The sequence below is a fragment of the Marmota flaviventris genome, chromosome 1 (assembly GCF_047511675.1).
Source record: "Marmota flaviventris isolate mMarFla1 chromosome 1, mMarFla1.hap1, whole genome shotgun sequence".
NCBI classification, from domain to species: domain Eukaryota; kingdom Metazoa; phylum Chordata; class Mammalia; order Rodentia; family Sciuridae; genus Marmota; species Marmota flaviventris.
Genome location: NC_092498.1, coordinates 137964744 through 137992085, shown reverse-complemented (window position 1 = coordinate 137992085; position 27342 = coordinate 137964744). Strand labels below are relative to the sequence as shown.

At 51.1% G+C, this 27342-nt stretch overlaps 1 protein-coding gene across 1 annotated transcript in view; it reads right to left on the bottom strand.

Moving 5' to 3' along the window:
• Positions 1 to 682: 682 nt before the first annotated feature.
• Ccdc63 (coiled-coil domain containing 63) overlaps positions 683 to 27342 on the bottom strand; it is a 31753-nt gene continuing 5093 nt past the window's right edge. Inside the window, exons 3-11 of the mRNA XM_027949163.2 lie at positions 25057 to 25246; positions 18409 to 18528; positions 14757 to 14938; positions 12964 to 13145; positions 9216 to 9436; positions 7407 to 7481; positions 4757 to 4949; positions 1894 to 2094; positions 683 to 810 (exon numbers count right to left, since the gene is read on the bottom strand). Of these exons, the coding sequence (XP_027804964.2) occupies positions 683 to 810; positions 1894 to 2094; positions 4757 to 4949; positions 7407 to 7481; positions 9216 to 9436; positions 12964 to 13145; positions 14757 to 14938; positions 18409 to 18528; positions 25057 to 25246 (1492 nt within the window). The remainder of the gene's footprint in view (positions 811 to 1893; positions 2095 to 4756; positions 4950 to 7406; positions 7482 to 9215; positions 9437 to 12963; positions 13146 to 14756; positions 14939 to 18408; positions 18529 to 25056; positions 25247 to 27342) is intronic.

Genomic DNA, 27342 nt, shown 5'->3' with positions numbered 1-27342 from the left:
AGAATCGGGACAAGGCCGGGGTGAATGGTGACAAAGCAGCAAAGATCCCCGCTTGTGAGACAGTGGAGCTGGGGACACGTGCAGGGAACAAAGGGTCCCAGAGGCTGGAGGAGCCAGGTGGGACTGTCCCTGCAGCTCCTGATGTCACCCTGGATGCTGGGAGCTGGGGCCACCTACAAAGCCATCCAGTGCTGGGGGTGGGGCAGGACCCAGGGCATTCAGGGCCTGTGTCAGCCCACACCCTGCCACAGTGTGTCCCCCATGACCTCCCAGTCTTTCCAGAGAACCTGTGCTGGGCCCCTGCAGGGACAGGCAGCCCCCGTGGCTCAGCTCACCCAGGAAGGCAGAGGGTGGCTCAGGCAGGACAACCGGGATGGGGCTGTGAAGTGACAGCTGACCGGGGAGAGGGACAGAGAGGTGTGCATGCGGGCGCACAGCCCCTGACATGGGCATGGAGCCCCGGATTGGAGACTCATGGGCGACACACAGGCCGGCCCCCTGTTGCGCCTCTGGCCACCTGCTCGAAGGTCCACGGCAGCACTGACCCCCGGTCCCTCTCCTGCGGCGGCCCTGGGATCGGGCCTTCTCACCCCCACCTGCCTGGGCCCAGTGCCCGCTCCCTCAGCAGCCGAGAAGGAGAAGGCACCGAGGCATCGAGGCACTGAGGTTAGGAACAAAACCTTTATTCTTTCGGTTGGTCGCGCCAGCCTCGGGCTTCGCTTGGTGAGGCTGTGGGCCCGCCAACTTCCTTCTGGGCATAATTGTCCAGCACCAGCTGCCGCAGGCTGCCGTGATCCAGGGGCTGCTCCACTGCAGAGGGGGAACACTTATGAGCAGGTGGCTCTGCCCTGCTCACGGGCACCTGAGGCAAGGAGACCCGAGCCTGGCTGGGTACCTCTACAACACTGGGGGGTGGGGCGTGAGAATCCTCAGGGCTGGGAAGGGAACCACTGGCAGAGGTTGCTTCCAGGGATGTCCAGACAATCACTGTTTCTCCTCCCGGATAAGAATGTCAAGGGTGTTTGGTTAATATCAAAGAGACAAGGCTGTGATGTGCAGTTGTTCAGGATATGCACTGCACAAAGAGGCCAGGGGTGAGTGGAGGGGCTGAAAGTCAACTCCTATTTGATTGCCAGGTCATGTCTATTCAGAAGGGCACCTTTCCCAAATTAACCGGCCCACAAGTGGCACCCCTTCTAATCCACACCCATGGTGCAGCCACACTCCCTTGGACAGAAGAAAAGACCTCATCTGTGAGTCCCTGACAGTACACTGAGGCGGAGGGATGGAAAGACCAGCCTCAGCAACTCAGCCAGCCCCTGTCTCAAAATGTAAAGGGCTGGAGGAGGAGCTCAGTGGTAGAGCGCCCCTGGGTCCAAACCCCACCCCCCCCCAGCCTACAACAAACAGACACAATTGTTAAAATTAGATGCAAAGCACTCCACAACCCACCACCAGAGACACTCCACACTCCCGAGGTGGCCCGCCGGCTTATGTACCCACTTGACTTTGATGACCTAGAGGCCTCCCTCCTCCTCCCTCCTCCTCCCTCCTCCTCCCTCCCTCCTCCCCCCTCCTCCCTCCTCCTCCCTCCTCCTCCCTCCTCCTCCCTCCTCCTCCCTCCTCCTCCCACCTCCTCCTCCCTCTCCCCGCTATTATATGTAATTGTCCAGCACCACCCCACCATCCAGGGGAAGTGCCTTCTCTGACCTCAGTGTTACCAAACTGCCCTCCAAAGGCTAGTGGGGCCGATGGGAGGCCCTGCCTAGGGAGAAGGCCCGGCTCTGCTGTCCCCAGAAACCATGTAGAAGGGCTACAGGCAGATGACCCCCAGCAGGAGACAGTCCCCAGGGCACCGGCCAGGACGCCCCACCCAGAGGGGCAGGCACTCACTGTCCTCTATCTTGTCGCTGAAGGGGTCAGTCCTCAGCAAGGGCGGGGTGACCTTGAGGGGTTCTGGGAGCTTCACGAGGGCAGAGCCGCCCCAGAAAGGGTTAAGGAAGGGCGGGGGCGGCTCGGTGTCCATGTCCATTTCCTGCATTCGCATGTAGGCCTCCAGCAGCAACAGGTCGTTGGTCTTCTTCTCGATGAGGGCTGCGAGAGAGCGGGGGGGCGTGGGGTGGGGTGGCTGTGGGGACCTGCCTGCGAAAGCCCCCCAGGACCCGCTTTCTCTGGGTCACACCCTGTGGTCCCCCTTGAGAAGCAAAAACAGAACCTCTGACTCATGAAGCAAGATGGACACACAGCCTGGACACCCGGGGTGCAGATCTCGCCAGGAGGGACACTAGAAAAAGAACATCCTGAAGGCTCCTCAGGGGGCCATAGTGAAAGAAGGATTGAGACGTGGGTTAGACGGAGAATTGGGAACTGGGAAGGGGGAAGAGCCCAGCCTTAAACTCTTTTCCCCAATCTGCACTCTGTGCTGGTCGCTGGGTCCTTGCTCATGCAGTTCCTTCTGCCTGGGATGCTGTTTCCTACAGCCCTCCCTAAGCAACGGCCTGGCGTTTGAAGAGTTCTGGGGAGCAGTCCCTCCTTCCGCGCGTGCATGGAGGAACCAGCCAGGGGAGGGTGGATTCCAGGGACCTCGCCATCTGGGGGAAGTGCCTTCTCTGATCTCAGTAACTCCTGGATTTGGATCATTTAAAAAACAACAACAACAAAATGCACACACCCCAAACTGATTCTATCTAAAAATCAGACCAGAAATATTCGCAGCTGAACTGTGCTACCGGCTCTCGGGAACCTCATAGCCTCGGATAGAAAAAGCTTTCTCTACTCACAAATGGGGAATGTCAAATCACAGCACTCCCAGGAGCAGGGGTGACAGGGTAGCTTCACATGGGGCAGTGCAGGGAGGTCTCACGGGAGAAAAGGACACACACTGAGGTCTGAGAATGAGGAGGAACTGGGCACATGGACCAGTGTTCCAGAAACAGCCTGGGCAAAGGCCCTGAGGCAGGAACTGAGATGTGGTGGTGAGGTGGCCAGCATCTTGGAACTTGGATCTCAAGGATCCCACCACCAGGACCTGGTCAGGGTGGCCCACCCTGGACGGTTGATCATGTGGTTTCTGAACGGATGTTTCTCTCTGTGCTGCTTTCACCTTGAACCCTTTCACTGAGATCAACTGTAGCCATAAGTACCACTATGTGCTATGCCTGTAAATCCTTGTAACCCACCACTAACCAGATTCTATGAAGAATCTCAGGGTCAACTCTAAGAGCAATGAAGCCATTCACTCCAAGTGGACTCCATCGGGGTAGGTGTGCCCTCCCTCTGCACCCTGAGCTCAGGGCCCTGCCTAGAAACGCAGGCAACAGTCACCAGGCATTTGCTACACTAGGCACCGTTCTGTACACTTTATTTCCTCCTTTTCAATTGGTGTGCCTTTTATTTCTTTTTCTTGCCTTATTGCATCGTCTAGGACCTCACTATGACATTGAATAAGAATAGAGAGCAAAAGCTTTGCTTTGCTCCTTATCTTAGAAGAAAGATATTCAGCTTTTTACCATTAAGTATGAGGTTAGCTGTGGGTTTTTTGGTTTGTTTGTTTGTTTGTGGATGCCTTTATCAAGTTAAGAAGGCTCTCTTCTAACAGTTCTAACTGGTTGGGAGTGTTTATCATAAAGGGATCCTGAATTTTAGTAAATGCTTTTTTGTATCTATTGCAATGACCCTGAAGTTTTTCCTCAAAGAACTATTCATTTATTTATTCCTCCCAATAGTTTTATGAAGTAACTCTAGGGTTTAACCCTGCTTTTCCCCCCCAATATTTAAGAACAGAAAGCACAGAGATGTTCAAAAACTTGCCTAGAAGAATACAGATAACAATAAATGTTGGTGAGGATGTTGGGGAAAGGCACACTCATACTGCTGGTGGGATTGCAAATTGGCGCAACCATTCTGGAAAGCAGTATGGAGATTCCTCAGAAAACTTGGAATGGAACCACCATTTGACCCAGTTATCCCACTCCTCAGCATATACCCAAAGGACTTAAAATCAGCATACTACAGTGATGCGGCCACGTCAATATTTACAGCAGCACAATTAACAATAGCTAAGCTATGGAGCCAACCTAGGTGCCCTTCAACAGATGAATGGATTAAAAAATGTAGCATACATCCACAATGGAATATTACTCAGCATAAAGAAGAATGAAATTATAGCATTTGTGGGTAAATGGACAAAACTGGAGACAATCATGCTAAGTGAAATAAACCAATCCCAAAAACCCAAAGGCCGAATGTTCTCTCCGATATTCAGATGCTAATCTACAATAAGGGGGTGGGGAGAATAAAAGTTCATTGGATTAGACAAAGGGGAATGAATGGAAGAGAGTGGGGATGGGAATAGGAAAGACAGAGGGATGAATCGGACGTGACTTTCCCATGCTCCTAGAGGAACACATAACCAGGGAGACTCCACACATGTACAACCACAGAATGGGAAGTTATAACGGTATGTATGCTATGTCCAAAGACGTTCTACTGTCCTGTTCGACTGGGAAGACCATATTAAAAAAAAAGAAAAAGGAAAAGAGCCCTAAAAAACAAACAAAACAAAAAATTAAAACCACCTTGTCAGGGACCACGCAGCTAGTCAGGGCGTAACCGGGATTTGAACCCATGCAGCCTGGCTCTGGTGCCCGGGCTTCACCCCCAGGCTCACCACCTCTGCAGGAATGAGTTCTCAAGCCTGGTCAAGGAAAGCACTGGAAAAGCTTGCTAAGCGTTGGACGGCCCCAGGGCGACTCACAGAAATACTGGGACAGGTTGGAGTCGGTGACTTTCCCCGTCTCCCCCAACTGCACCAGTATCTTGGAGGCGTCGCAGTTGATCTTCTTGAACAGATTCTCCACCGAGGTCTTGAGATGCTCCAGGGTCTTTCTGAGCTCGCGGTTTTTGTCCTCGTACATGTTGGCCTCCTCCGTGGTCTTCCTCAGCTTCTCCTGGGGGTGGACACCAGTTCCCCGGGGTCAGCCCGCTGGACGGGACTCTCCAGGGGAGGGGGCCGGGGACTCTCGGGGATCTGGATCTCCAGTCACTGGCTTCACCTCTCAGAGGGGGGCAGGACCAGTTAAATGGCCCCAGTTGTGCATTTAGAAGAGAGGCACCACACTGCGCGGGGCCCACTGCCTCATTCCCCTTAAGGTGAGTCCTCACCTGGGCTTTCTGAAAAGGAAGGAGCGCGGCGCAGGACACAGCTCTGTGTGTCACCTGATCGCATGGAATCAGGCCTCACCAGCCAGTGTCCAAAAGTGTTCTCTGTTTTCCTTTTCTGTTCCTCCCATCCTAGGAGCTGCAGGTGCTGGCTGCCATCCCATAAACAGTTCTCACCATCCATGGTCTAGAACATCTGCACCAGCCCAGTGGTTTCCAAAGCGGGGTCCCCAGACAGGCAGGGTCAGGTCACCGGGGAACTTGGGCGTGGTACAAGCTCTGGGGCCCACCCAGACCTGCGGGATAGGGCTGGGGCAGGCATCTGAGTCTCCAGGTGACACTGGTGCACAGAGAAGTTTGAGACTCTCTGGGAGCCCACTGTATCTCAGCCTGGGTGACACATTGGGGTCACCGGGGAGCTTTACAATATTTGCAACCTGCGCTTCACCCTCTGGGGGTCAGATCTCACTGGCTCCAGTTGTGACCAGTTGTGACCGGCGCAGCAGGGAACTTTGAGGACTCCAGGGATTCTGACCTGCGGCTGGAAATGAGAATGGCTGCATCCCATCCTGCCTTCCGCTCCCTGAGTTCTTGGACTGCAAAGCAGGCCTGGGCCCTAGGAGAACCACGGAGGGCCACACGGGGCTCGGGAGGTCACAGGCACAAGTCATGGTTTTATAAGTCTCCCCAGCCATGAGCAGCAGGTAGGATGATTGTCCCATTTTACAGATGAGAAACCTGAGGCTCCGAGAGGTTATCTCACTGTTCCAAGGTCACACAGCTAGGAAGCAACTGTTCTGAGAGCCTTCCCAGGATCCCAGTGAGGGAGTAGGCTCACCCCTTCTCCCAGAGGGGCAGAAACTGGTGAAAGGAGGGGTAGGAAAACCTGGGAACCTACTGCTATTAAGACAGATTCTCCCGCTTAGATATTTGCACTGGAAAAGGAGTCCCCAAGTCAAGCTAAAACCTAAGGAACAAAGAGCTAATGCAGGGACCATAGGCAGAGGGGGGCTAGCAGCCTCTCCACTGCCCCCCCACCCCGGCAATGCCTGTCTCCACCCCAAAGAAGAGTCTGGACTCTGGGTGGCCCCAAGCGAGGATGTGGGACCGCAGGCAAGTATTCTTCGTTGGGGTGGGAGTCCTCCTAAGACCTGGATCCTGCCTGGGGGTCTGCAGGGCCCCTTCGCCTTCCCCCCTCGCCACGGCTCTGAGCCCAAGCACCTCGGTGGCAGCACGTGCTCTGCTGCCCTCCAGTGGTCAGTCGGAGGATAGCACCTTCATCCGTGTGGAGCCGGTGTCCCAGGGACCCTGACACAAGCCACAAAGGGGGAATGGGAGGTGCCCCAGGAGAACGGTTCCTGGGCCAGGAACTCTGGATTAGAGGAGGACGTTGGTCAGACCTCCTGAGAAGTTCAAGGTTTTGACAAGTATTTGCTATCCATTCTTCCCTTATGCCTTAATGACAAGACCTGACTGACTGTGGGGTGGCAATGAGGGCCCCTAAGTTATATTCCAAACCTGTTTTGCAACATGGATGGCCAATGAGATGTAAATACAGAAATTATTTAGCTGAATCTTCTGGAAAATAACTTAAGCTGGTTGACAGATAGCAAGACCCCCTCCCCCACCCTTTATGTTTGTTTACTCCCCAGTTTCTCCCTGCCTGGAATGTATATGTGATGGCTGGACCTGTGGAAGCTATGATGCAACCACAAGGAGCTGCTGGGATTACAGGTATGCTCCAATCAGGAGTTAAATGACCTGGCACATTTGGAATGTAAGCCACGCACACACTCAGGATGGCAAACTAGAAAGCTAGAAGGAGCCTGGGCCATGGATGACATCATGATGGAACCCTACCAGCCCTGAAGTGCCAATCTTCCGATGTATTTAACCAGGAAACTTCTGTCTTGCTTAGGCCACTGTTATCTTGGGTCCTTGTTATTAGCTGCCAAGTACAACTTAAATGTCATAACACATCCCAGCTCCTTTAGGTTGGTCAAGTGATTTTACCTCTGTGAACCTCAGTTTCCTCATCTGTAAGTTGGAGAGATCAACAGCGTCCACTTCCAAGCACTGAGTCCAGTGCCTGGCACATAGTACCTGCTCAGGAAACGTGTCTGGATGTCACCCAGGCCAGCCTCGGGTCATGGGGCTAACAGCTTCCTGCTCCAGGTACCAGCTGACGGGCTGCCTGACCCACAGACAACAGAGACCCCCCATCCCATGCTCTGCACCCGGCTCACCTCGAGCTCCTTCAGGACAGAGCGGCTGTCATCGTGGGAAGACTGCTGCTGGGATCGCAGGTGGGTGATCTCATCCTGCCGGGGAGAAAATCCACTGTGATGAAACGGGGTGCTCCTCTCCCCTACCACACCTCAAAAGAAGCTGTGCCTCCAGAGGCCTAAGAGGTGTTTTTTTTGTTTGTTTGTTTGTTTGTTTTGTACCAGGGATTGAACCCAGGGGCACTTGACCACTGAGCCACCTCCTCAGCCCTTGTTATTTTTTATTTTGAGACAGGGTCTTGCTGACTTGCTGAGGCTGGCCTTGAACTTGTGATCCTCCTGCCTCAGCCTCCCATCTGAGCTGCTGGGATTACAGGCATGCTCCACCACACCTGGTCCCAATCAGGAGTTAAATGACCTGTTCAAGAGTCTTAGAACCTCAGAGCCGCTCCTAAGCTTCGGAAGTTCTGAGGTTTCTTAATGAAGAGCAGAATGATGGTATGGGAGGGTGTGAGGCATCCATTCTGGAGATTCCCTAGGGGGCTGTCACCAGCATCTTCTGTGAATAGTGGGGACCTTCTACCTGCAGTAATACGGAGTGTGGTCATCACATATGGGTATTAGAATGTGGCTAGTGCCACTGAGGAACTGGTTTTTCAATTTTATTTAATTGCAATGAATTTAAACTTAAATAGCTACATGTGGCTAGTGGCTACTGCACTGGTCTGGGCAGCTCCGGAGCAGGAGTTCTCAGACTCTAGCAAGAATCCCCTGGAGGCTTGTGAAAATGCAGATCACAGAGTTTCTGAATCCAAGAATGTGCATTTCTAACAAGGTCCCAGCTTCAGAGACCACAGGGAAGCCGGGTCTTCAAGTGGTGTATGCCTGTAATCCTGGCAACTTTGGAGGCTGAGGCAGGACGATGACAAGTTGGAGGCCAGCCTGGGCAGTTTAGCAAGATTCTGTTTCAAAATAAAAAGGGCTGGGGATGTGACTCGGTGGTACAGTGCCCGGGTTCAATCCCAGTACCAAAAAAAAAAAAACCCTGGAGTCCTCACATCTTTTGCTATGGCTTGTCCTTGTCCCACTGGGTCTAGAGAGACGCTCCCTCCTGCAGAGTGGAAACTCAGGCCTCACCTGCCCACTCTCCCTTCACCGCGCTCGGCCCGCAGAGCCCATGCAGTGCCGCACTTGACCACCAGGGGGCAGCGGCGATGCGCCGAGCCCGAGAGGCCTGGCGGGCTTGGGCGGGCCAGTAGCGAGCCTGGCGCAGACGACGGGGGGCGGGAAGAACTCGGCTTCGCGGGGGAATAAGGGCCAGAGTGGTCAGATCTGATTTTCCAAGAGAAACAGGAAATGCGATTTGCATGTGGAATATACTGATTTTTCAAACGTTGGAAACTAATAAATTAGCAAATTAGCAAGTGGAGGAGCAAAAAAGAAGGCAGGCTGCATTTGTCCAGTCTGCAGCCTGGGACCCGCCCTGCAGCAGGGGAATAAGGGCCAGATATATCATAAATAGTAAATATTTTATGCTTTACATCTCTCTGGATTATAAAGTATGCCATGGATTATAAGTGTCCCTACTGGAGATAGAGGGGACCCGAACCCATTAAATGTACGTCTTAAATGAGACACAAATGCCAGTTTCAGAGAAGTTAGATCGTAGGGGGAGTGCCGGGGACACACAGCGATGCTTGCTAGGCTGGTGTGACCTTGGGGCCCTTTTCACTTCAGAGTATGTCTGGAACATCCCAGGGAGGCTGCCCTAGGGAGGGCTGCTGTGGGAACAGGTGGTCCCAGACCCAGGCAAACAAGAGCTGTCCCAACCTGGATCCCCTGGGTCTTCTTGTTCATCATCTCCATGTCGTTGTTGAGCTCCATGATGTAAGTAAACCGGGCAAAGTTCTTCTCCTCCTTGGCCAGGAATTCCTCAATGAGCTGGCTCAGGTTCCCATCCTCCACCAGCTTCATCAGCCGGAGGTGGGCCACCTGGTAGCTCTCAAAACTCTCTCCCTTGCTATTCCTCCTGTGCCTTTTTGTCTTGAGAGCTAGAGAAGAAACAGTGACAGTGAGGAGCCCTTCTGCTCCGGGTCAGGCAGATAGCATGTGCTCCACAGCATGGTGGCCCTGTCCCGGGAGGGCGGGCGCTGGGTTTTTCCAAAAGATGGATTACAGGCGTGGGCCACTGCACGGGGCTTCTGTGTTTCCACTTCACCAAGACCTAATTCAGTATTCACTAAGTGCCAGACCCTGGGCGAGGCTCTGCTGACACAAAACCCTGGCCCCAGGGAGCTTTTCAAGGAGGAGTCAGACAAAGAGAGGAAAGAAAACAAGATATACAAGTAAACAGAAGAAGAAATCCGCTTATTACCATTGCGGCTGGAAGAAGGCACATCAGGCACGGAGATGGGGGTCCTGCGTTAGGTGGGTAGCCAGGGAAGGCCTCTCTGTAGAGGTGACGGTTGAGAAGAATGAAGGTCAAGGCAGTGGCCAAGTTAGTCTGGGGACAGACGATTCTTAGGAGGGCTCAGAGCTTGGTGAGTTCAAGGAATGAGAACCTTCAAGGAAGTTCTTCTCTGAGTCTCACTCTCACTACCCTAGAATCACAGAATCCCTGAACCTAGACTTATCTCTCTGATTTGGCCTCCACATGGCAATCAGAAGGTTCTTTCTAGGTCTTTCTGGGCACATGACATGATGTGGCTCACATGATGTGGCTCCTCATGGTCCTTGGGGTCAAGCTGAAGTTTCTCAGCATCATTTATGATCTGGTCTCCTCCAGGGCCTCCTGTGACGGGTTCCCTCGTGTCACCTCCTCCAACAGGCCCACCCTGACCACCCTAGATAAAGCAGCCCTGGGTCACTGCCTGTCAATTACCCTCTTTTATTTTCTTTGTGCTCTTGGGTTTCTGAGAACCGAAGAATCAACTTTAAAAAGAAGTTTAAGAATCAGCTTAACTTCTGTGTTTTATTTTTATTTTTTTCAAATTGAGGGGTACCAGGGATTGAGCTCAGGGGCACTTGACCACGGAGCCACATCCCCAGCCCATTTTTGTATTTATTTAGAGACAGACTGAGTTGCTTAGGGCCTCGCTGTTGCCGAGTCTGGGTTTGAACCAGCGATCCTTCTGCCTCAGCCTCCGGAGCTGCTGGATTACAGGCGTGGGCCACTGCACAGGGCTTCTGTGTTTTCTCACTTGTTGGATCCCCTGAAGGGTCAACTCTGTGAGGACAGGATCTCTGTCTTATTCCCACTGTGTCCTTTCTGCCTCTCCAGCTCCTGGCATGTGGTCAGTTGGTCCCTCAGTGTCCCTGGAGGACTGACTCCAGGACCCCTCTGCACTCCAGCCCAGCCGTCCCACCCCCAGCCTTGCCTTGGCTGCTCTTGCTATCTGGATGCCTGGTGCCTGCACCACTAGTCTTGTGTCCCCTCTCCTGAGACCTTCATTGGCCTCCTCCATCCCGTGTCTGTGTTTCCTCCCAAGGGTCTGCCCAGTGCGAAGTGTTTGTGTCCTTTGTATGTGTGTTTTCCAGGGCTCTGTACCCAGAATGTAAGCCACACGACATCAGGGCTGTTATGGTTTGGATGTGATGTGTCCCCCAGAAGCCCAGACGTGAGACAAGGCAGGAAGGTTGAGAGGTGAAGTGACTGGCTTATGAGGGCCTCAACCTAAATGGTGCACTGACCCCGAGAGGGTGGTAGCTGTGGGCAGGTGGGTGTGGCTGGAGAAGGTGGGTCATGGGTGTGATCTAGGGGTATATGTCATCCTGGGTGACATCCTGCTTCCTTGTGGCCGTGTCCCAGCTGCCCTCCTCCGCCACCCTCTTCCGCCGCCATCCTCTCCCGCCATGATGTGAACCTCACCTTGGGCCCAAAGCAATGGGGTGAGCCATCCATGGACTGAGACCTCTGAAACTGTGATCCCCAAATAAATTTTTCCTCCTCCAATTTTTCTTGCCAGATCATTTGGTTACAGTGACAAAATAATTAAAAGCTGACTAACAAAGGGTGAACACAGTTGTGGTCACTGCTCCCCTCTGGTCTCCAGCATGGTGCCCGTTTCAGGCTGTAGTCAGGAAGTCTACTAAAGATTAGAAATGGATCAGGTGGGTGGACAGTTGGATGAGGGGTCCAGAGATCACAAAGAACATGACCCTGACAGATCACTCTGAGGGCAAAGGGCACAGGAGGGACAGGACTAAGAATGAGGAGAGTAGTGGTGGGGGCGGACACATCTGGGAGGGAGCCCTGGACCTGCCACTCACATTGCCATGGACCTCTGGGGGTCAGTGACAGAGCCCACTTCTCATGCTGTCATGGGGTCATGTGGAACTCACATGTGCCAAGCACCTAGGAGAGGAGCTTGCACAAGCTGGTGGCCCCGTAGACGGACTGGCTCCAGGACCCCTGGATGATTGGCAGATGAATAGAGGGGTGATGGACAGGTGAACAAATTGGTGGGTGACTGACTGGGTGGCTGGGTGGGTGGGTGGACACTGGCTGGGTGGTTGGACACAGGCCCAAAAGGTGAAAAAGCTGTGGGTCGTTATCTTAGAGGAAGACATGGGCTCCTCAGAAGCTCTTCCAGCAATGACTGACCAGGAAGAGGCAGGAAAAAAACAGGGAAGAATGAATCCAAGGGCCCGAGGTGCAGCTCAGCAGGTCCTAGGCCCTGGATCCCCTCCCAGCACCAGAGAAAATGAAAACCAACATAGCGGAGGGGGGGGGGGCCTCTGGGAAGGGTGTGGCCCAGCAGGCCTCCCTCCCATGGCTCCCCATGGTCCTTGGGGAGTTTCTCAGCGTCATTTATGATCTGGTCTCCTCCGGGGCCTCCTGTGCTGTCGGCTGGCATCCCAGGACTCAGGGTGAACGGGTCCCGGTGCTTGCCCTAAGTGGTTAGGGGGCTCACCGCGCTGCACTGCCATGCCTGCCCTTGGGAGCACATGACTGTGCTGTGTGCTAGGCACAGGAGCCTAGGTGACAGGTCCCCAGGAACACAGTCTGTGTGTGCGCCCCTCATAAATGATGTGTGCCAGGTAAGGGAGGGGTCATTGCTCTGTATGGCTCTCCGTGAAGTGTGCGCCTCTGGTCTCCACCCCTCAGGCCCTTGCCTCCTGTCGATTTTGTGCCCTTTTACTGTGATACATCACCGCCATGACTGTGACCCTGTGCGGAGTCCCTCGGGTCCTCTTGGTGAGTCATCAAACCTGGCCTGGTCTAGGACACCCTGACACATAGATACTGCTTGGGACATGTTTATCCTAAAAATCTGGGCATTGTTTCTCTGAAATTTGAATTTAACTAGGCATCTTTTTTTTTTTTTTAATTCTTTTTTTAGTTGTATATGGACCCAGTCTCTTTATTTATTTTTATGTGGTGCTGAGGATGGAACCCAGGGCTTCAAGCATGTGAGGCAAGTGCTTTACCGCTGAGCCCCAGCCCAGCCCTATTATTTTTTTGTGCTAAATTTGGCGATGCTACCACAAGGAGACTGGGGAGCGCCGGGGGGTGGGGTGGGGGGTGGGGGAGTGGTGGGTGTGTGGGGGTGTGGGGAGGTGTGTGGGGGTGGTATACCTTCTTTCTTTTTCGTGTCCTCCTCCAATTCCATGCGGTCCTTCAGCTTGACGTGCAGGAAGGACTTGAGCTTGGCCTCGTGGTCGTAGAGCCGCTCCAGCTCACGGATCTCCAGGTTGTACTCAGAGATGTCCTTCTGCTGGCGGTCCTTCATGGCAGCCATGCGGGCCATGGCCTGCATGCTGCGAGGATGCAGGGGCTGAGGTCCCCAGGCACCTCACTCTCTTCCCTTCTCCCTGTGGCCCCGGGGGCTTCCTGTCTGGCCAGCAGCCACCAGGTCTCCTACTTACCAAGGACTTTAGGAGTGGAACAGACTAACTTACTGGAACAACTGGAGCTGCAGGCTCTAGGCCATGCACAGGAAGTGTGTTTTCCCATTGTCATCTCTGTCTCATCATCATCCTCACTACCAGCACCACTGTCATTATCATAATCATCATCAGCATCATCACCACCACCATCACCATCATCACCATCACCACCATCATCACTGTCACAGCCATCACCACCATCATTATCACCATCACCATCACCACCATATCATTACCATCATCACCATCACCACCACCATTATGTTACCACCATCACTACATCACCATATCATCACCATCACCACCACCATCACCATCACCATCACCACCATATCATCACCATCACCACCACCATTACCATTACCACCATCACCACCATCATCACATCACCAAATCTTCACCATCACCACCATCATCACCAAATCATCACCATCACCACCATCATCACCATCACCATCACCACCACCATCATCACCATCACCACCATCACCAGCACCATCAACACCATAATTATCACATCACCATCAATATCACCACCATCATCAGTGTCACAGCCATCACCACCCTCACCATCACCACCATCATTATCACCATCACCATCACCACCACCATCATCACTATCATCACCATCACCATCCATCACTATACCATCACCATCACCATCACCACATCACCATATCATCACCATCACCACCATTCACCACCACCATCACCACCACAATTACCATATTACCATCAACATCACCACCATCACCATCAACACCATATCATCACCATCAACAATGTCACAACCATCACCACTCTCATCATCATCATCACCATCACCACAACACCATCACCATCATCACCATCACCATCATCACCATCAACATCATCATCATCAACATCACTACCGTCATCATCACAATCACCACATCACAATTAACATCACCACTTCCACCATCAGCACCGTCATCACCACCACCACCATCACCACATCATCATCAATATCACCACCGTCATCATCACCACATCACCACCACCACTACCTGACAGTCACCGTGACCCAGGCGCTCCTTCATCTTATTGACCCTCTTTCCCACCTAAAGAGATCCTACAATGATGTGAAGCGATGGAGCAAAGATTCAAGTCCAGATTCCTCTCACTCTAACACCTGCTCTCTCCACAGTCCAACTGCAGGCCACAGAGAGGCGATGGAGACAGTCCCTCAGGACCAAAGGCAGGGGCTCCCGAGGGGACAGTATCAAATAGAGGTCTGCGTATTAACTCCAGCACACCCTCCACTTACCTGGATTTCAGGTAAGTATTTTAGTGTCTCTAAGCCTCCTTGTCCTGGTCTGTAAAAGGGGGACCTAGGGCCGCTGTGAGGGCTAAAGTCACACACAGCCTCTGGCCTCAGCTGCATGCTGTCAGTGCTCAGAGTCATTGGGTTTATGGTCTAAGGTCCCCCAACACACCGCAGTGGGCACCTCCCCAGCACACCTCTGCTCATAGGCCTGAGAAGACTGCTCAATTGCTAAGTTCATGGTTTTCTTCTGCGACAACAGGCTCTGGCACAGCTGCTGGTAGATGTTGTCATAAGTGGCCTTCTCAAACCGCAGGTTCTCAATCTCCTGACGGAGCTTGGCGTTGCTAGTCAGCATCTTATCAAAGTGCTCAGTGACCTGTTGGAAGGGCTGTGTTTCAAAACAGGGCTGCTCTCTGGGCTGTAAGACAAGCGTCCAGAAGGCAGATGGAAGGTGGGAAGGTCCCACACGCTGCCTCACATCCCAGGCCATGGAACAACCATTGGGGAGCACCGGGTGATGGTGGAGTGGGCCACCAACTGGCTAAGTGGCCTTTGCTGGATTCTTTTCTCTGGATTTCAGATTCCTCAATGACTTTTAGACCTAATTTCCAGTTTGGGGTCACTACATGAGAGACAGGAACAAGTTAAATGACACCATCAGAAATAACTGGCCAAGCTGGCCATGTGGCACATGCCTGAAATCCCGGTGACTCTGGAGGCAGGTGTAGGAGGATCGCAAGTTTGAGGCCAGACTCAGCAACTTAACAAGACCCTGGTGCTTACAGCTAGATGATTCTCTGTGGCGGGGGCTGGGCTGGGCTTCTTAGCATGTTAAATATCACTACCACCCACCCCCAATCTAGCTGTGACAAGCTAAAGCGTGTCCCTCAGAAGGCAATGTCCCTCTAGGGGCAAAATCATTCTTGATTAAGAGCCACTATTTTAAATTTAAAGAAACTTAAAAGACCTAACAATTGTATGAACCTTGCTTGAACCAACTTTTAAAGGACATTTTTTGGTTCAACTAGAGAAATTTTAGTAGGGATGGGGTATTGGATCATGTGAAGGAAATACTCATTTTGTAAGATGTGATATTGATATTGTGATTATGAAAGCAAATGTTTAATTGTAAGAGGTGAAACTGAAGAAATCAGGGCTAAAATGTCATGATACCTATAATTTACTTTAAAATACTCCAGGGTGAAAAACGGTAAAGCCATTAAAGCAAATCATTAACAATTATTAGATCAAAGTGATAGGTATGTGGGGGTTCATTATTTTATTCCCTCTAATTTTTTTTTGTACATCTTCATAAATTTGTCTTAGTTTTTTTAAAGAGTTTTTTTTTTTTAAGTGATGTGGGTTACACTATGGGAATATGGGTTGGTGCAGTCACTATGGGAAACTTTATGGAAGTTTCTAAAGAAATTAAAAGTAGAATGACCCTACGACCCTCTTCTGGTATGAGCCCAAAGGAAATGTGATTGGCAGCTGGGAGCAGGCAGCCTTGCTCACTATAGCTGAGGCACAGCAACACCTAGTGTCCATGACGCGTGAACGGATCAAGGAACTTGAACACATGCATGCATGCACACACATACACACGATCAATATTCAGCCTTAAAAAAAAAAAAAATCCTACCATTTGCCACAGTATGAGTGGATCTGGAGGACATTACGCTACGTGAAATAAGCCAAACACAGAGGGACAAATGCTGTGTGATCTCACTTACGTGCAGGGTTGGCCACAGAACAGAAGTCACATGACAGAGAGAAAGACAGTGGTTACAGGGAGGGGTGGGGAGCTTCAAGTCAGAGGATTCGAGGGAGCAGACGTGTCAGATGAACAAGTTAGAGTCGCAATGTGAGGATGATGGGTAATAAAGTCCTACTGTGTTTGGAATCCCTGGGAAGTGAGTAGATTGTAGCTACTGTCACCACAAAAACACACACAACCATATGACGTGATGGATATGTTAATTTCCTTTGCTACAGTCACCACTTTACTCTCCACATGTATTCCAGAACATCACCAACTATGCCTTAAATATACATGATAAAGCTTATTTTTAAAAATAATTTTTTAAGTTTTTTTTTTAAGGTGATGTGAGCCAGGCATGGTGATGCAGATCTCTAATCCCAGCGACTCTGGAGGCTGAGGCAGGAGGATTGCAAGTTTGAGGCCAGTGTCAGCAACTCAGTGAGGCCCCTAAGCAACATAGTGAAACCCTGACTCGAAATAAAAAATATAAAAAGGGTTAGAGTGAATTTCTCCCATAGACACGGAAAAAGAAACAACTACAAAAGAGATTCCTGACAGGGCTTTGATCCCATCAGAGGTTTTCAAAGCACATTATGAGAGATGTTAGGTTTCTGCAGGGTCAAGGCAGGCTTAATTGAGGTAGCCAGCCATAAAATTTAAGGGAGCTCTCGTGGTCAAGTGTCAACACAGCATCTCCCCAAGCCTGAGCGTGAGCACCTCCTTAAATTTTAAACCCTGGACTCTTGGCAGGTTTCCCTGTGGGGTTCTCCAGCTGCCACTCAGGGGAGGGGAGGCCAGGGAACAGAGGTTCTTACTCTACACGAACTCGATTGTGCCATAAAAGATGTGACCTACTGGGAGGGCTCTCAGGCTCTCTGGAGTAGGCGGAGATTTCAGGGTCATGGGTATTCTGGGATCCGGAAGTCATCTTTAGAGATGGCCCCTAATCCACTCGAATGCATAGCCAGTCCTGTCCAGTGTGAGGGGAAGAGGGGACCAGTTTGGGATACAAAATCATATCTCTCCGAGACATAAGAGGGGACACCTCGCTGCAGAGTGCCTGGGTAACGCCTGGTGGTCAGAGTTTGGGGGAGGCTAAGAGTTTTGCACAGTGAGGCAAGGACCTGTCCCCCTCTGGATGCAGGAGCTGCTGGGCTGTGAAGTGTCTCCGCCCAGCCTTCCTCCCCCTTCTCCTGATCCTCCAGGGGGAACCACCTCTCCTCACTCTGCTGCCACAAAGTTTAGACTGGGCTGTCCCCTCTCTCTGCTACCACTCTGGGGGAGAGAAAGCCAACCAAGAAGAGTCACAGGCCTCAGGTCCCTGTATTCCATTCTTCTAACCACAGTGATTGGCTCAAGGGTGGGCACATGATCCAAGCTGATCCAATGGGAACCCCTCCCCCGGGACAGGCATATTAAACCCTTAGGAAAGAGATGCTCCCTTTCTGCTGGCGTTTGATCATGTCTGGGGCTACCTAAGGATGACGTTTACCCAGGGGAGAGATGGACAGAGAAGATGTCCAAAGGACATGTTTGGAGCACCTGCATCCAGCTATGCCTGAAGGCTCCACTTCTACCTCTGAGTTTTTCAGTTCTTGGACCAACACTTTCCTTTTTGTCATTGTTCTTTGGGGGTTTTGTTTGTTTGTTTAAAAGTCAGTTAGCAATTTAGAAAATCCTACTTAATACAAAAGTCATTGTGAATTGAGGATGATCATGTAAGGCCTAATAGCTAAGAGGATGATGTCGTTCAACAGCACAACAGTAAGTCACTGGCTATGACAAGAAGCAAGGTCTCACTGCCATGGTGGAATCTAATTCTGCTTGAAGAGGGTAGGCATCCCCCGGACGGTGGGGGTGGGGGTGGGGCGGGTGGAAGACAGCAGCACATGCTAAGGTAGATGGGACAGAGTGCAGAGAGGGTAGATGGCAAACTCTAAACTGCTTCCTGCTCTGTGTGCCCATCACTGGTTCACCATCTCCTGGGTCCACAGGGAAATGGGTGTGGTCTGCCAATGGTTCAGAGGACGCCCTTCTTCACCATGAGCAAAGGGAGTGGGGGGAGAGGGGAGCACCCCACATACCCGATTCAGCCGGCTCTCCAAAATGTGTATCTGTTTCTGCAGTTTCTGTGGGTTGTTGGCCTTCTGCATTTTTGTGAAGATCTGTTTCTGGCTTGAGATTTTTTTTTCCATCTGAACAATCTGCAAAAGAGAGACGGAGCGCGAGAGCAGGCAGCTGTGTTAGCATCTGTAGGGGTATAGATTCCACAGTGGGCTTGCTGAAGAGGGCTAACGCAGAGATGGAAATACCCTTTCTTGTCCTGTCAATTCTTCTCTTTTGGATGTCTGCTCAGTTCAGCTTAATCTTAGTTTTGGGTAAAATGAGGCAATTTAGAGTGTAGGATCTTGGGCTGGGGCTAGGGCTCAGTGGAAGCGCACTTGCCTGGCATGTGTGAGACACTGGGTTTGATTCTCAGCACCACATAAAAATAAAGGTCGGTCAACAACTAGAGTGTGGGATCTCACCTGTGCATGGAAATTCCACTCACCTGTGGGTATGGACTCTGCCTCCCTAAGCCATGGTCTCTAGCAGAAATGAGTGTACCCCAAGGGGCCATCTGGGACCTTGAGCAGGTGTTGTTTGGCTCTTGCAGAGCAAGGGTACTTTGGGCATTTAATGGGTTGGTCACAAAATGTCACACATGTCATGACATGTGAGACAGCATCAGGCATTCAAGATGTGTCTCCCATCCCTTCCATCCCTTGGGACTTCCCAATGCCATCTGGACACTACAGAGATTTAAAAAATGCCTTTATTTCACTTATTTATTTTTATATGGTGCTGAGGATTGAACCCAGGGTCTTGTACGTGCGAGGCGAGTACTCTACCACTGAGCCACAAACCCAGCCCCTCAAACTGTGTTTTTGTTTTTTTCTTTGCAAGAGTAAAAGGAGTACAATTTATTCAAGAACAGAGCTCTCGAAAGGTGAGAGCAAGTTGCCAGCAAACTGTCTTTTCCATGTAAATACACTGTATTTTTCATTCAATTCTAATAAAACACTGACTGATCCAGGAACAAAGTGACTTTATAAATCAGAAGAAAGGGCTGGGGATGTGGCTTAAGTAGTAGCCCACTGGCCTGGCATGCGTGAGGCACTGGGTTCAATCCTCAGTATCACATAAAAATAAAGATATTGTGTCCACCTAAAACAAAAAAAAATTTAAAAAATAAAATAAATCAAAAGAAAGCAGTTGGACTGAGGCCACAGCTCAGTGGCAGAGTGTTTGCATGTGGGAGACAATGGGTTAGATTTTGGCAAAAAAAAAAAAAAAGGGGGGGTGCAGGAGATGTAGCTCAGGTGGTAGAGGGCTTGCCTTGCATGCACAAGGCCCTGGGTTTAATCCCCTGTGCTACACACACAAAATAAATTGTTCTGGAACTTTACCAAGAGTTGGTCACCATGAAAACAGCAGCCCTTGGCCAAATCCTGCCCACTGTTTGTTCTTATTAATAAAGTTTTATTGGGACACATCCACAGCCATTCACTTACGTATTGTTAAGGCTGCTGCCTTCAGGCTACTCAGGTGGAGTGAGGTTGTTTCAACAGAGACTATAACTTACAAAGCTGAAGTATTGACTGTTTGGGCCTCTACAAAATGAGTTTCCTGGCCCTGTTCCCGATATACCACACTAGAACATTCAAATATGGAAATAAATTTAATTGTAGTGTAAATAGCTTTTCTTTTATTTCTTCTTTACACTATAATTAGGGCATCACAATGATTTAAAAGAGTAAGTAAGCGGAACTTCGTATCATCTGTGAATTACAACAGGGTATTTATTGGTTGTTGAAAAGGGGTCTTGGCAAAGGATGTCGAATGAAAGGAGCCAGACATGGAGACATACTTTGAAAGTGGCCATTTACATGCTGTTCTATATGCAGGCAGAACAAATCCATGATGTGGGGATTAGGACAAGGGTTCCTCGGGAGTAGTTAGTGGAAGGGAAACGGAGGCAAGGCCCTGGTTTTAGGAAAGTCAAGTTCCTTGGTGAAGCCAGAGAAAGCAGTTTCAGTGGAGGGGACGTTGCTCCGAACACTGGGGACAGAAGTGGAGACAGCCCCAGCCCTAGAAAGGGAAGCAGAGAAAGTAGAAAAATCTCCCTGAAACTTCTAGAAAGGGGGAATGTGGGCAGTCACCTGCAATCCCAGGAGGGTTATGTTTTGTGTTTTGCTTGGTTTTTAGGTTATTTGAAGGAGGGGAAGAGAGGGACCCCTTGGAGAAAGAGAGGTAGGTGGAGAGCTAGGGGGCAGTTGCTCTGAGGCAAAGTTTCTTGGGGACAGGGGCTAGGGAGACCTTGCTCCGGAGACCTGGCCTTGTAGACCAGGTCACCTCCTCCTCTGAAGCAAGCAGATATGGCTCAGGGTGGAGGGACGCAGGGGGAGACACGGGGAAGGCCTGGCTGCCACAATCTTGACATCATCCACCTCTGTCCAGGGGACTTCTTGTTAAGAAAAAAAAAGAAAAAGAAAAAAGAAAACCCAAATAACTTAAATGCCCTGTGTTGTCCTGAATGGAATCCTGGGAGTGAAAAAGGACATGAATGGAAACACCAGTGAAATCCCAATAAATATGGTAGTCAGGTTCACAGTCATGTGCCAGGGTGGATTTCCTGGTCCTGATGAATGTCCTAAAGTAACCGAAGGTGAACAGCAGCATGAAGGGCCTGTAGGAAGCCTCTGTGTTAGCTTTTTAACTAACAATTTTTAACTAATAATTCTGTGGATTTAGAATTATTCCAAAATACAAAGTTTACTTTAAAAAAATAGATAAATAAATACCCCTTGACTGGAGCCCCTTGGTTAGGTATTATGTTACCTGCAGCCCAAAGCATGCCTAACAGACACACTGTCCACTTTCTCCAATAGGACAATGAGCTGACTCTGATTTCAGATAAGTGAAATACACCCCATCCCAGCTGGCAGGGGAGAATTTTGATGTCTCTATCCTTCAGCCCCAGAGTCCTACAAATGCCCCCCCCTCGGGGTCACTGTCCCTTAAACCTCACTCCATAGATGTTCAAATGTGTCATTTCCACCCTCTGCTAGAAATGGGCACAGCCAGCTGCAGTGTGCTCAGTCTACACCTAGGCAAAGATCCTTATTCTCCACCCACTCGTCAGCCCCACTGAGAAGGAGCAGTTTGACCAGAGTCCCAGGAGTCCCCAGGCTAGCCTGAAAATGTCCTCTGAAGAAAAGTGCCCTTCGAGACAGGCGAGGACCAGGTCCCAACTGTATCAGGGGCACTTTATCTTCTGGGGTTTGAGCTGTGACTAAGGGGTGAGGCTTTCTGGGGAGAACCTGGTATGTAAAGAAAGCAAGGAGGGGCTGGGGATGTGGCTCAAGCGGTAGCGCGCTCGCCTGGCATGTGTGCGGCCCGGGTTCGATCCTCAGCACCACATACAAACAAAGATGTTGTGTCTGCCGAGAACTAAAAAATAAATATTAAAAATTCAAAAAAAAAAAAAAAAAGAAAGCAAGGAAATAAGGGGTCACCACCATTTAATCATCCCTTCAGAGTGAGAAGTTTGTCTAGAGGCAGCTGCTAGAATTCACCTTGGAGGATGATCTGAAGCCCAGGTCCTGTTCTGGGTTTGAGGGGTCCTCAGTGAAGGAGGCTTTGGTGCCTCGGGGTGAGTGACAGAGCTTGTCACCCACACTGAGTCTGCCTCTGGCTGGGGTCAGAGACCCCTGAGCCAAGATTAGGCTGCTGAATTCTGGAAGCAGTTGTGTCAGGGGTCCTGTGTCAGCACCCCTGAGTTTCAATGCCCTTCATTTGTCCCCACACCTTGGTGAAGTCTCTAGGGCACAGTCCCAGCTGTCACTTTGAGACACAGAAAGATAAATCTATTGCCTGCAGTCGCAAGCTATGGCCAGGTGGCTGGCATGAAATAGCAATGTGAGCCAACTAAAAGAAAACACATCCCGGGTTTCAGGGGAAAAAAAAAAAAAAACAATAACAGAGTGGTTGCACACCTGTAATCCCAGCCACTCAGGAGGCCAAGGCAGGAGGATCGAAAGTTAAAGGCCAGCCTCAGCAACTTAACCAGGCCCTAAGCAAATTAGACCCTGTCTCAAAATAAAAAGGGCTGGGGATGTGGTTCAGTGGTAGAGCAACTCTAGGTTCAGTCAGTCTCATCCCCCTCAAAATAAAACAGGCTGGCAGAGTGCTGAATTGTGCATCTGGAATGCTTCCCTAAAGACCTGTGTGTTAAAGGCTTGTTCCCCGAGAGAGGTGCTATTAGGAGCTGTGCCACCTTTAAGAGGTGGGGCCTAGCGAGAGGTCTGCAGGTCAAGGGGGCGTGTCCTGAGGGGGCTGGCAGGACCCAGCCCCTTCCTCTCCTTCTCTTTTGCTCCCTGGCTCACCACCATGAAGTGCTGCCTCCACGCCCTGACATCGCTGCTCTGAAGGGATGCTGCCCTCTTCACTGGTTACCCTGGAGCCACCAGCCTCTGCTCCTCCTGATTAAGTTCGCTATCCTGGCCCCTTTGGTGTCTCTAAGGCAGGAGCGGCTCTGGCGATGCTGGGAAGAGCCAGGAGCCTTGGGCTGAGCCCAAGGAGGAATGGATTCCCCAGCCTGGCGCTGTCTTCCAACACACTTGCTACATCCTCCCGGGGCCAGGCAGAGCCCCGTGAGGCTCCAGCGACCTCCTGCAAGGACGAAGCTCTGTCCAGGGGTGGAGGACACAGGAAGGGAATTCTGGAGCCTGCCCGTCCTGGGATGAGACGCAGCCAAGAGGCTCTGTATGGGGCCGTGACACCACGATCTTTTGAGGATCCCACACTAGGTTGTCCTCGCCTAGTGCTTCTCAAGACCCATGTCCCATCTTTTCTTCAATTTCCCTCTTCACTTTTTGCCTCCTTCCTCACCCACCCATCCATGCTTATTAAACACCTGTTCCCGTGCCAGACAAGAGAAGGGCGGCAAGCAAGGCTGATGGTCCCCGCGCTCAGAGAATGATAAGCCAGTCTTGGAAGTGAGCCTGGGAGGGCAATGAGCAAGGTGCTCCCGGCAGGCTCAATAGGGCCATCTAGTGGTGAAAGATGAAATAGTGCCTGAGCTGGGACCTTAGGGATGAATAGGAGGTCACCAAGCACAGAGGATGGGAAGGGCACCCCAGCAGAGGAACAGCATCTGCAAAGGCCTGATGAGAAGGAGGGCACTGTGGAATCAAAGGACATGAGGAACGAACACCCAGGTGCGGGTAGGGGATGGGGAGGCAGGAGGGCCACGGTGCAGCAAGGCCCAAGCCCACTAGAGCATTTGGCCTGACCGCAGAAGATCACTGTCTGAGGCAGAGAAAAGATGTAATGAGATCTTTTGGATTCATTCAACCAGTTAATATTTATTGAGAACTTGCTGTGTGCCAGACAGGTGTGGGAATGGGCATTACCACGGGGACTGGGAGGACATAGTCCTACCCTAATGGATCAGACAGACTGATGAGACAGACATTAAGCCACCCCGTCTCAAGGCAGAATTGCAACTGTGAGAAGAGCTTAGGAGGGAGGTGCCATGGGTGCCTTTGAAGAGGGTAAGGAAATGTGTTTCCCACCTGGGTGACCAAAGTCTTCCCTCCAGGTCTAGAGCCCTGATTGCCTGAGATCCAGTTTCTCTCCTTGGAGGGCCAGTGATTGACTAAGCTGACATGGTCTCTTCCTCTCCTTTCCTCTGTCTATGCTGAAGGAGGGCTGGAGCGGGGATGCAACTCAGCAATGGGAAACCGCACCAAGGGCAGGTTTTTGTGTTTTGCAGAACCACTGCCTCAAAATCTACTCCCTACCCTTTTCCATGCCAGAGACTGAGCTGCAAGGATTCAAGATGGCTCCCTAAGCAAGGATTGGAGGGTTAAACAGAGAGGAGTTGGGTCTTCCCTTCCTCTGGCTTGCTCCAGGTCCACCCCACATGCCCCCTGTAGCTGTCCTGCAGACTCTCAATGTGCTCACTCACACCCTTGAAAAGAGCCCTGCCTAAACCCTGGCCCAATGCCTGCTACTAAGGGTGCTGCCTGCTCCCGGACAGCAGCCTAACCTGTAGAAGAAGATACACTGTACCCTGGAGAAAAGACACATAGAAGGCCCCCAAGAAGACAATTGGGGTGGTGATGGGGGAGCATGTGCAAAGACCCTGAGGTGAGCCAGAAAGGTGGGCAGGGATGGACCATGCAGGGCACTTCAATGCATAGTCAGGGACATGATCATTAATGCCACCCAGAAAATCTTAACTCTTTGCCATGGGAGGGTGGCACTTCCTGGACACCTGTGTGGATGGGTAGAGTCACATGACTATCTTGAGCCAATAAGGCTCCAGGGCCAGTGTGAGGCCCTCCAGAACTCTCTTCCCTGACGTAATACCTGGCAGTGTTCCAAATGGGTGCTGCCCACCCCTGGCCACCCATGGTACATATGCAGGAAGAGGCCTTCACTGTTTAAAGGCATGGAGCCTGGGGAAGGGTGGCATTCGCTGCTGCAGCCTGACCCCACTGCCCCTGGTTGATGCCCCAAGGACAGGATTGTGGTGTCCTGGGATTAAGCCCAGAAACTAGGAGCCCCGAGGACACAAGGGTGGCAGCATTTAGGGGAAGTCAGGAGAAGGACAGAGTCAGTCTGCCTAAGGCATCCTGGGAATGCCTCCTCCCCTCCTGCTCTGGGTGACCTTTGAGTCGCACCTTCTCGTCCAGCTCCACCAGCAACTCCTTCATGGACTTAATCATGGCCTCGTAGTCTTCCCTGGCCTGCAACAGGAAACGCAGCTCAAGGTAGTTTTTCTGATTCAGATCCAAGTTCTTCGAGGACTTCAGGAGACTCAAAACCAGGGTGATCTCATTCTGCTCTGCTTGCAGGGCCTGGATTTCCTTGCTGTTGGAAAAGCAGCCTGCGGTTAACCTGGAACCTCAGGAATTACTTTCAAGGAACATTCTAGACACTGTAACCTGGGAAATGTGTTTCCCACCTGGGTGACCAAAGTCTTCCCTCCAGGTCTAGAGCCCTGATTGCCTGAGATCCAGTTTCTCTCCTTGGAGGGCCAGTGACTGACTAAGCTGACATGGTCTCTTCCTCTCCTTTCCTCTGTCTACGCTGAAGGAGGGCTGGAGCGAGGATGCAACTCAACAATGGGAAACCGCACCAAGGCCGGGTTTTTGTGTTTTGCAGAACCACTGCCTCAGTGTCCTTTGGGAGCCTGGGGAAATGCAGAATCTCAGGCCCCAACCTGGGACCTAGTGGATCAGATGCTCCTTGAGTGTTCCGCAGGCTCATAGAAGTGTTGGAAGCAGGGCTCAGAATGCTAAAGAATGTTCTAGGGAAGGGCTTGGCAAACCTCGTTCTATAAAAGGCCAAAGAGTGAATATTTTAGGCTTTGGGAGCCACGGGTCTCTCTTGAAAGCTCTGAATTCCCCTACAGTGTAAAAGTGGTCATAGACAATGCATAATCTAATAGGTATGGCTGTGTGCCAATAAAACTTTATTTACAGAGAGAGGCAGCCAGCCAGATCTGAACCCTGGGCCATGGCCTGCCAACCACTGTCCTGTAGGACATTCTGTAAGGATGGGAATGTCCTCTATCTGCACCATCCAGGAACACCCATGGAGGCTCATGTGGCCAGTGCACATGGGAAATGTGACTCGAGCAACCAAAGAACTCTGTTTTCGATTCATTTAATCAGTTGCAACTTCAATAGCCACACATAGCTGATGACCAGAGCACCTAGTCTTCTCAGCTTGCAACTGGACTTTCTCCCCTTCTTCAGCCCCTCCTGGAAGGGGGTCTTCCTTAAGGTGGAGAGAAAAGAAAGACCTCTCTACCTGAATCAGGCATTTGGTACGGTGGTTAAAGCTAAAGGAAGGTTTGTCTGTTGTAGACAGCTCGGACTGGGTAAGAGAGTGAGGTACCCCTAGATTTTAAAAGTGCTCCCTCTCAGGGTGGTTTAAGTGAGGGGTGGGCACTTGGAAAAAGTGCCCGAGGGCCCTGCCCTCAGTTCTGGCTCTATTTATAGGTGCTAACTGTAAAGAAACTAGACTCCCTGCTCTTCCACCCCTCCCTTCAGTTCCACCAAAGTGAAACCAGATCAAATGGGGCGAAGTAGCCACACCAGGAAGGAGGCATCTCTTGATGTCCACCAGGCGTCTATTGGGAGTCAGATGGCAAGGCACAGATGTGCAGGTTGTGGGCAGCACCACCCTGGAGAATGCCCACAAAGCATCACAGATGTGTTGATTACACTTTTCTAGGAGACACTTTTTCTTGTTCTAATAAAATCCCTACGTAATGACCATTTTTTCCAACAGATGGCAGTAAAGTGTCTTGGGAAAGGATGCCTTTTAAAAATTCACAGGGATGTCCCATGTGGACCAGCCCCGGCCCTGATTAAGTGAATCCAAGGGAAATCTAAGGAACCGTTTTCTCCATCCTTTGAACTTCACGCATCATCCAATAGTGAGATTTTCTAACAGTGAGCTTTCTGTAAATACTACGGATGGAGCTAAGGCATTAGATTCCCGCGGAGGGAATCTCAGAATTCCCGCTTCTGTTTGTTTATTCAACTCTAGGGAACACCTTTCTGTTGCCCAAAGAAATACACACACCGTTGTTTCTAGGGCAACCTAGTTTCATATATTCTATCATGAAGTTCCCCTAAGGACGCACAAATAGGGAAGGCCAAAGGTTTGCACAGCTCAAAGAACTCCCCCAGGCCCGGCCCAGGGCAGGGATAGCCACTCCCATTTCTCCTTCCACGGCCCCGCCCCACTCAGCTGATTGGACCATGAATAGACACGTGACCCAAGCGGAGCCAATCACACTTCCCCTCTCTTGTGGGACTTTGGGAAGGATTCCAGACTGTGGCCCTGGGTCACTGGCAAACTCAAGAGTTGGGGACAATCATTTTCTTCCAGCCAAGAATGAAATTCGGAGAGAGGGCAGGAAAGAGAGATAGAGGCACCAGAAAGCCTCCCCT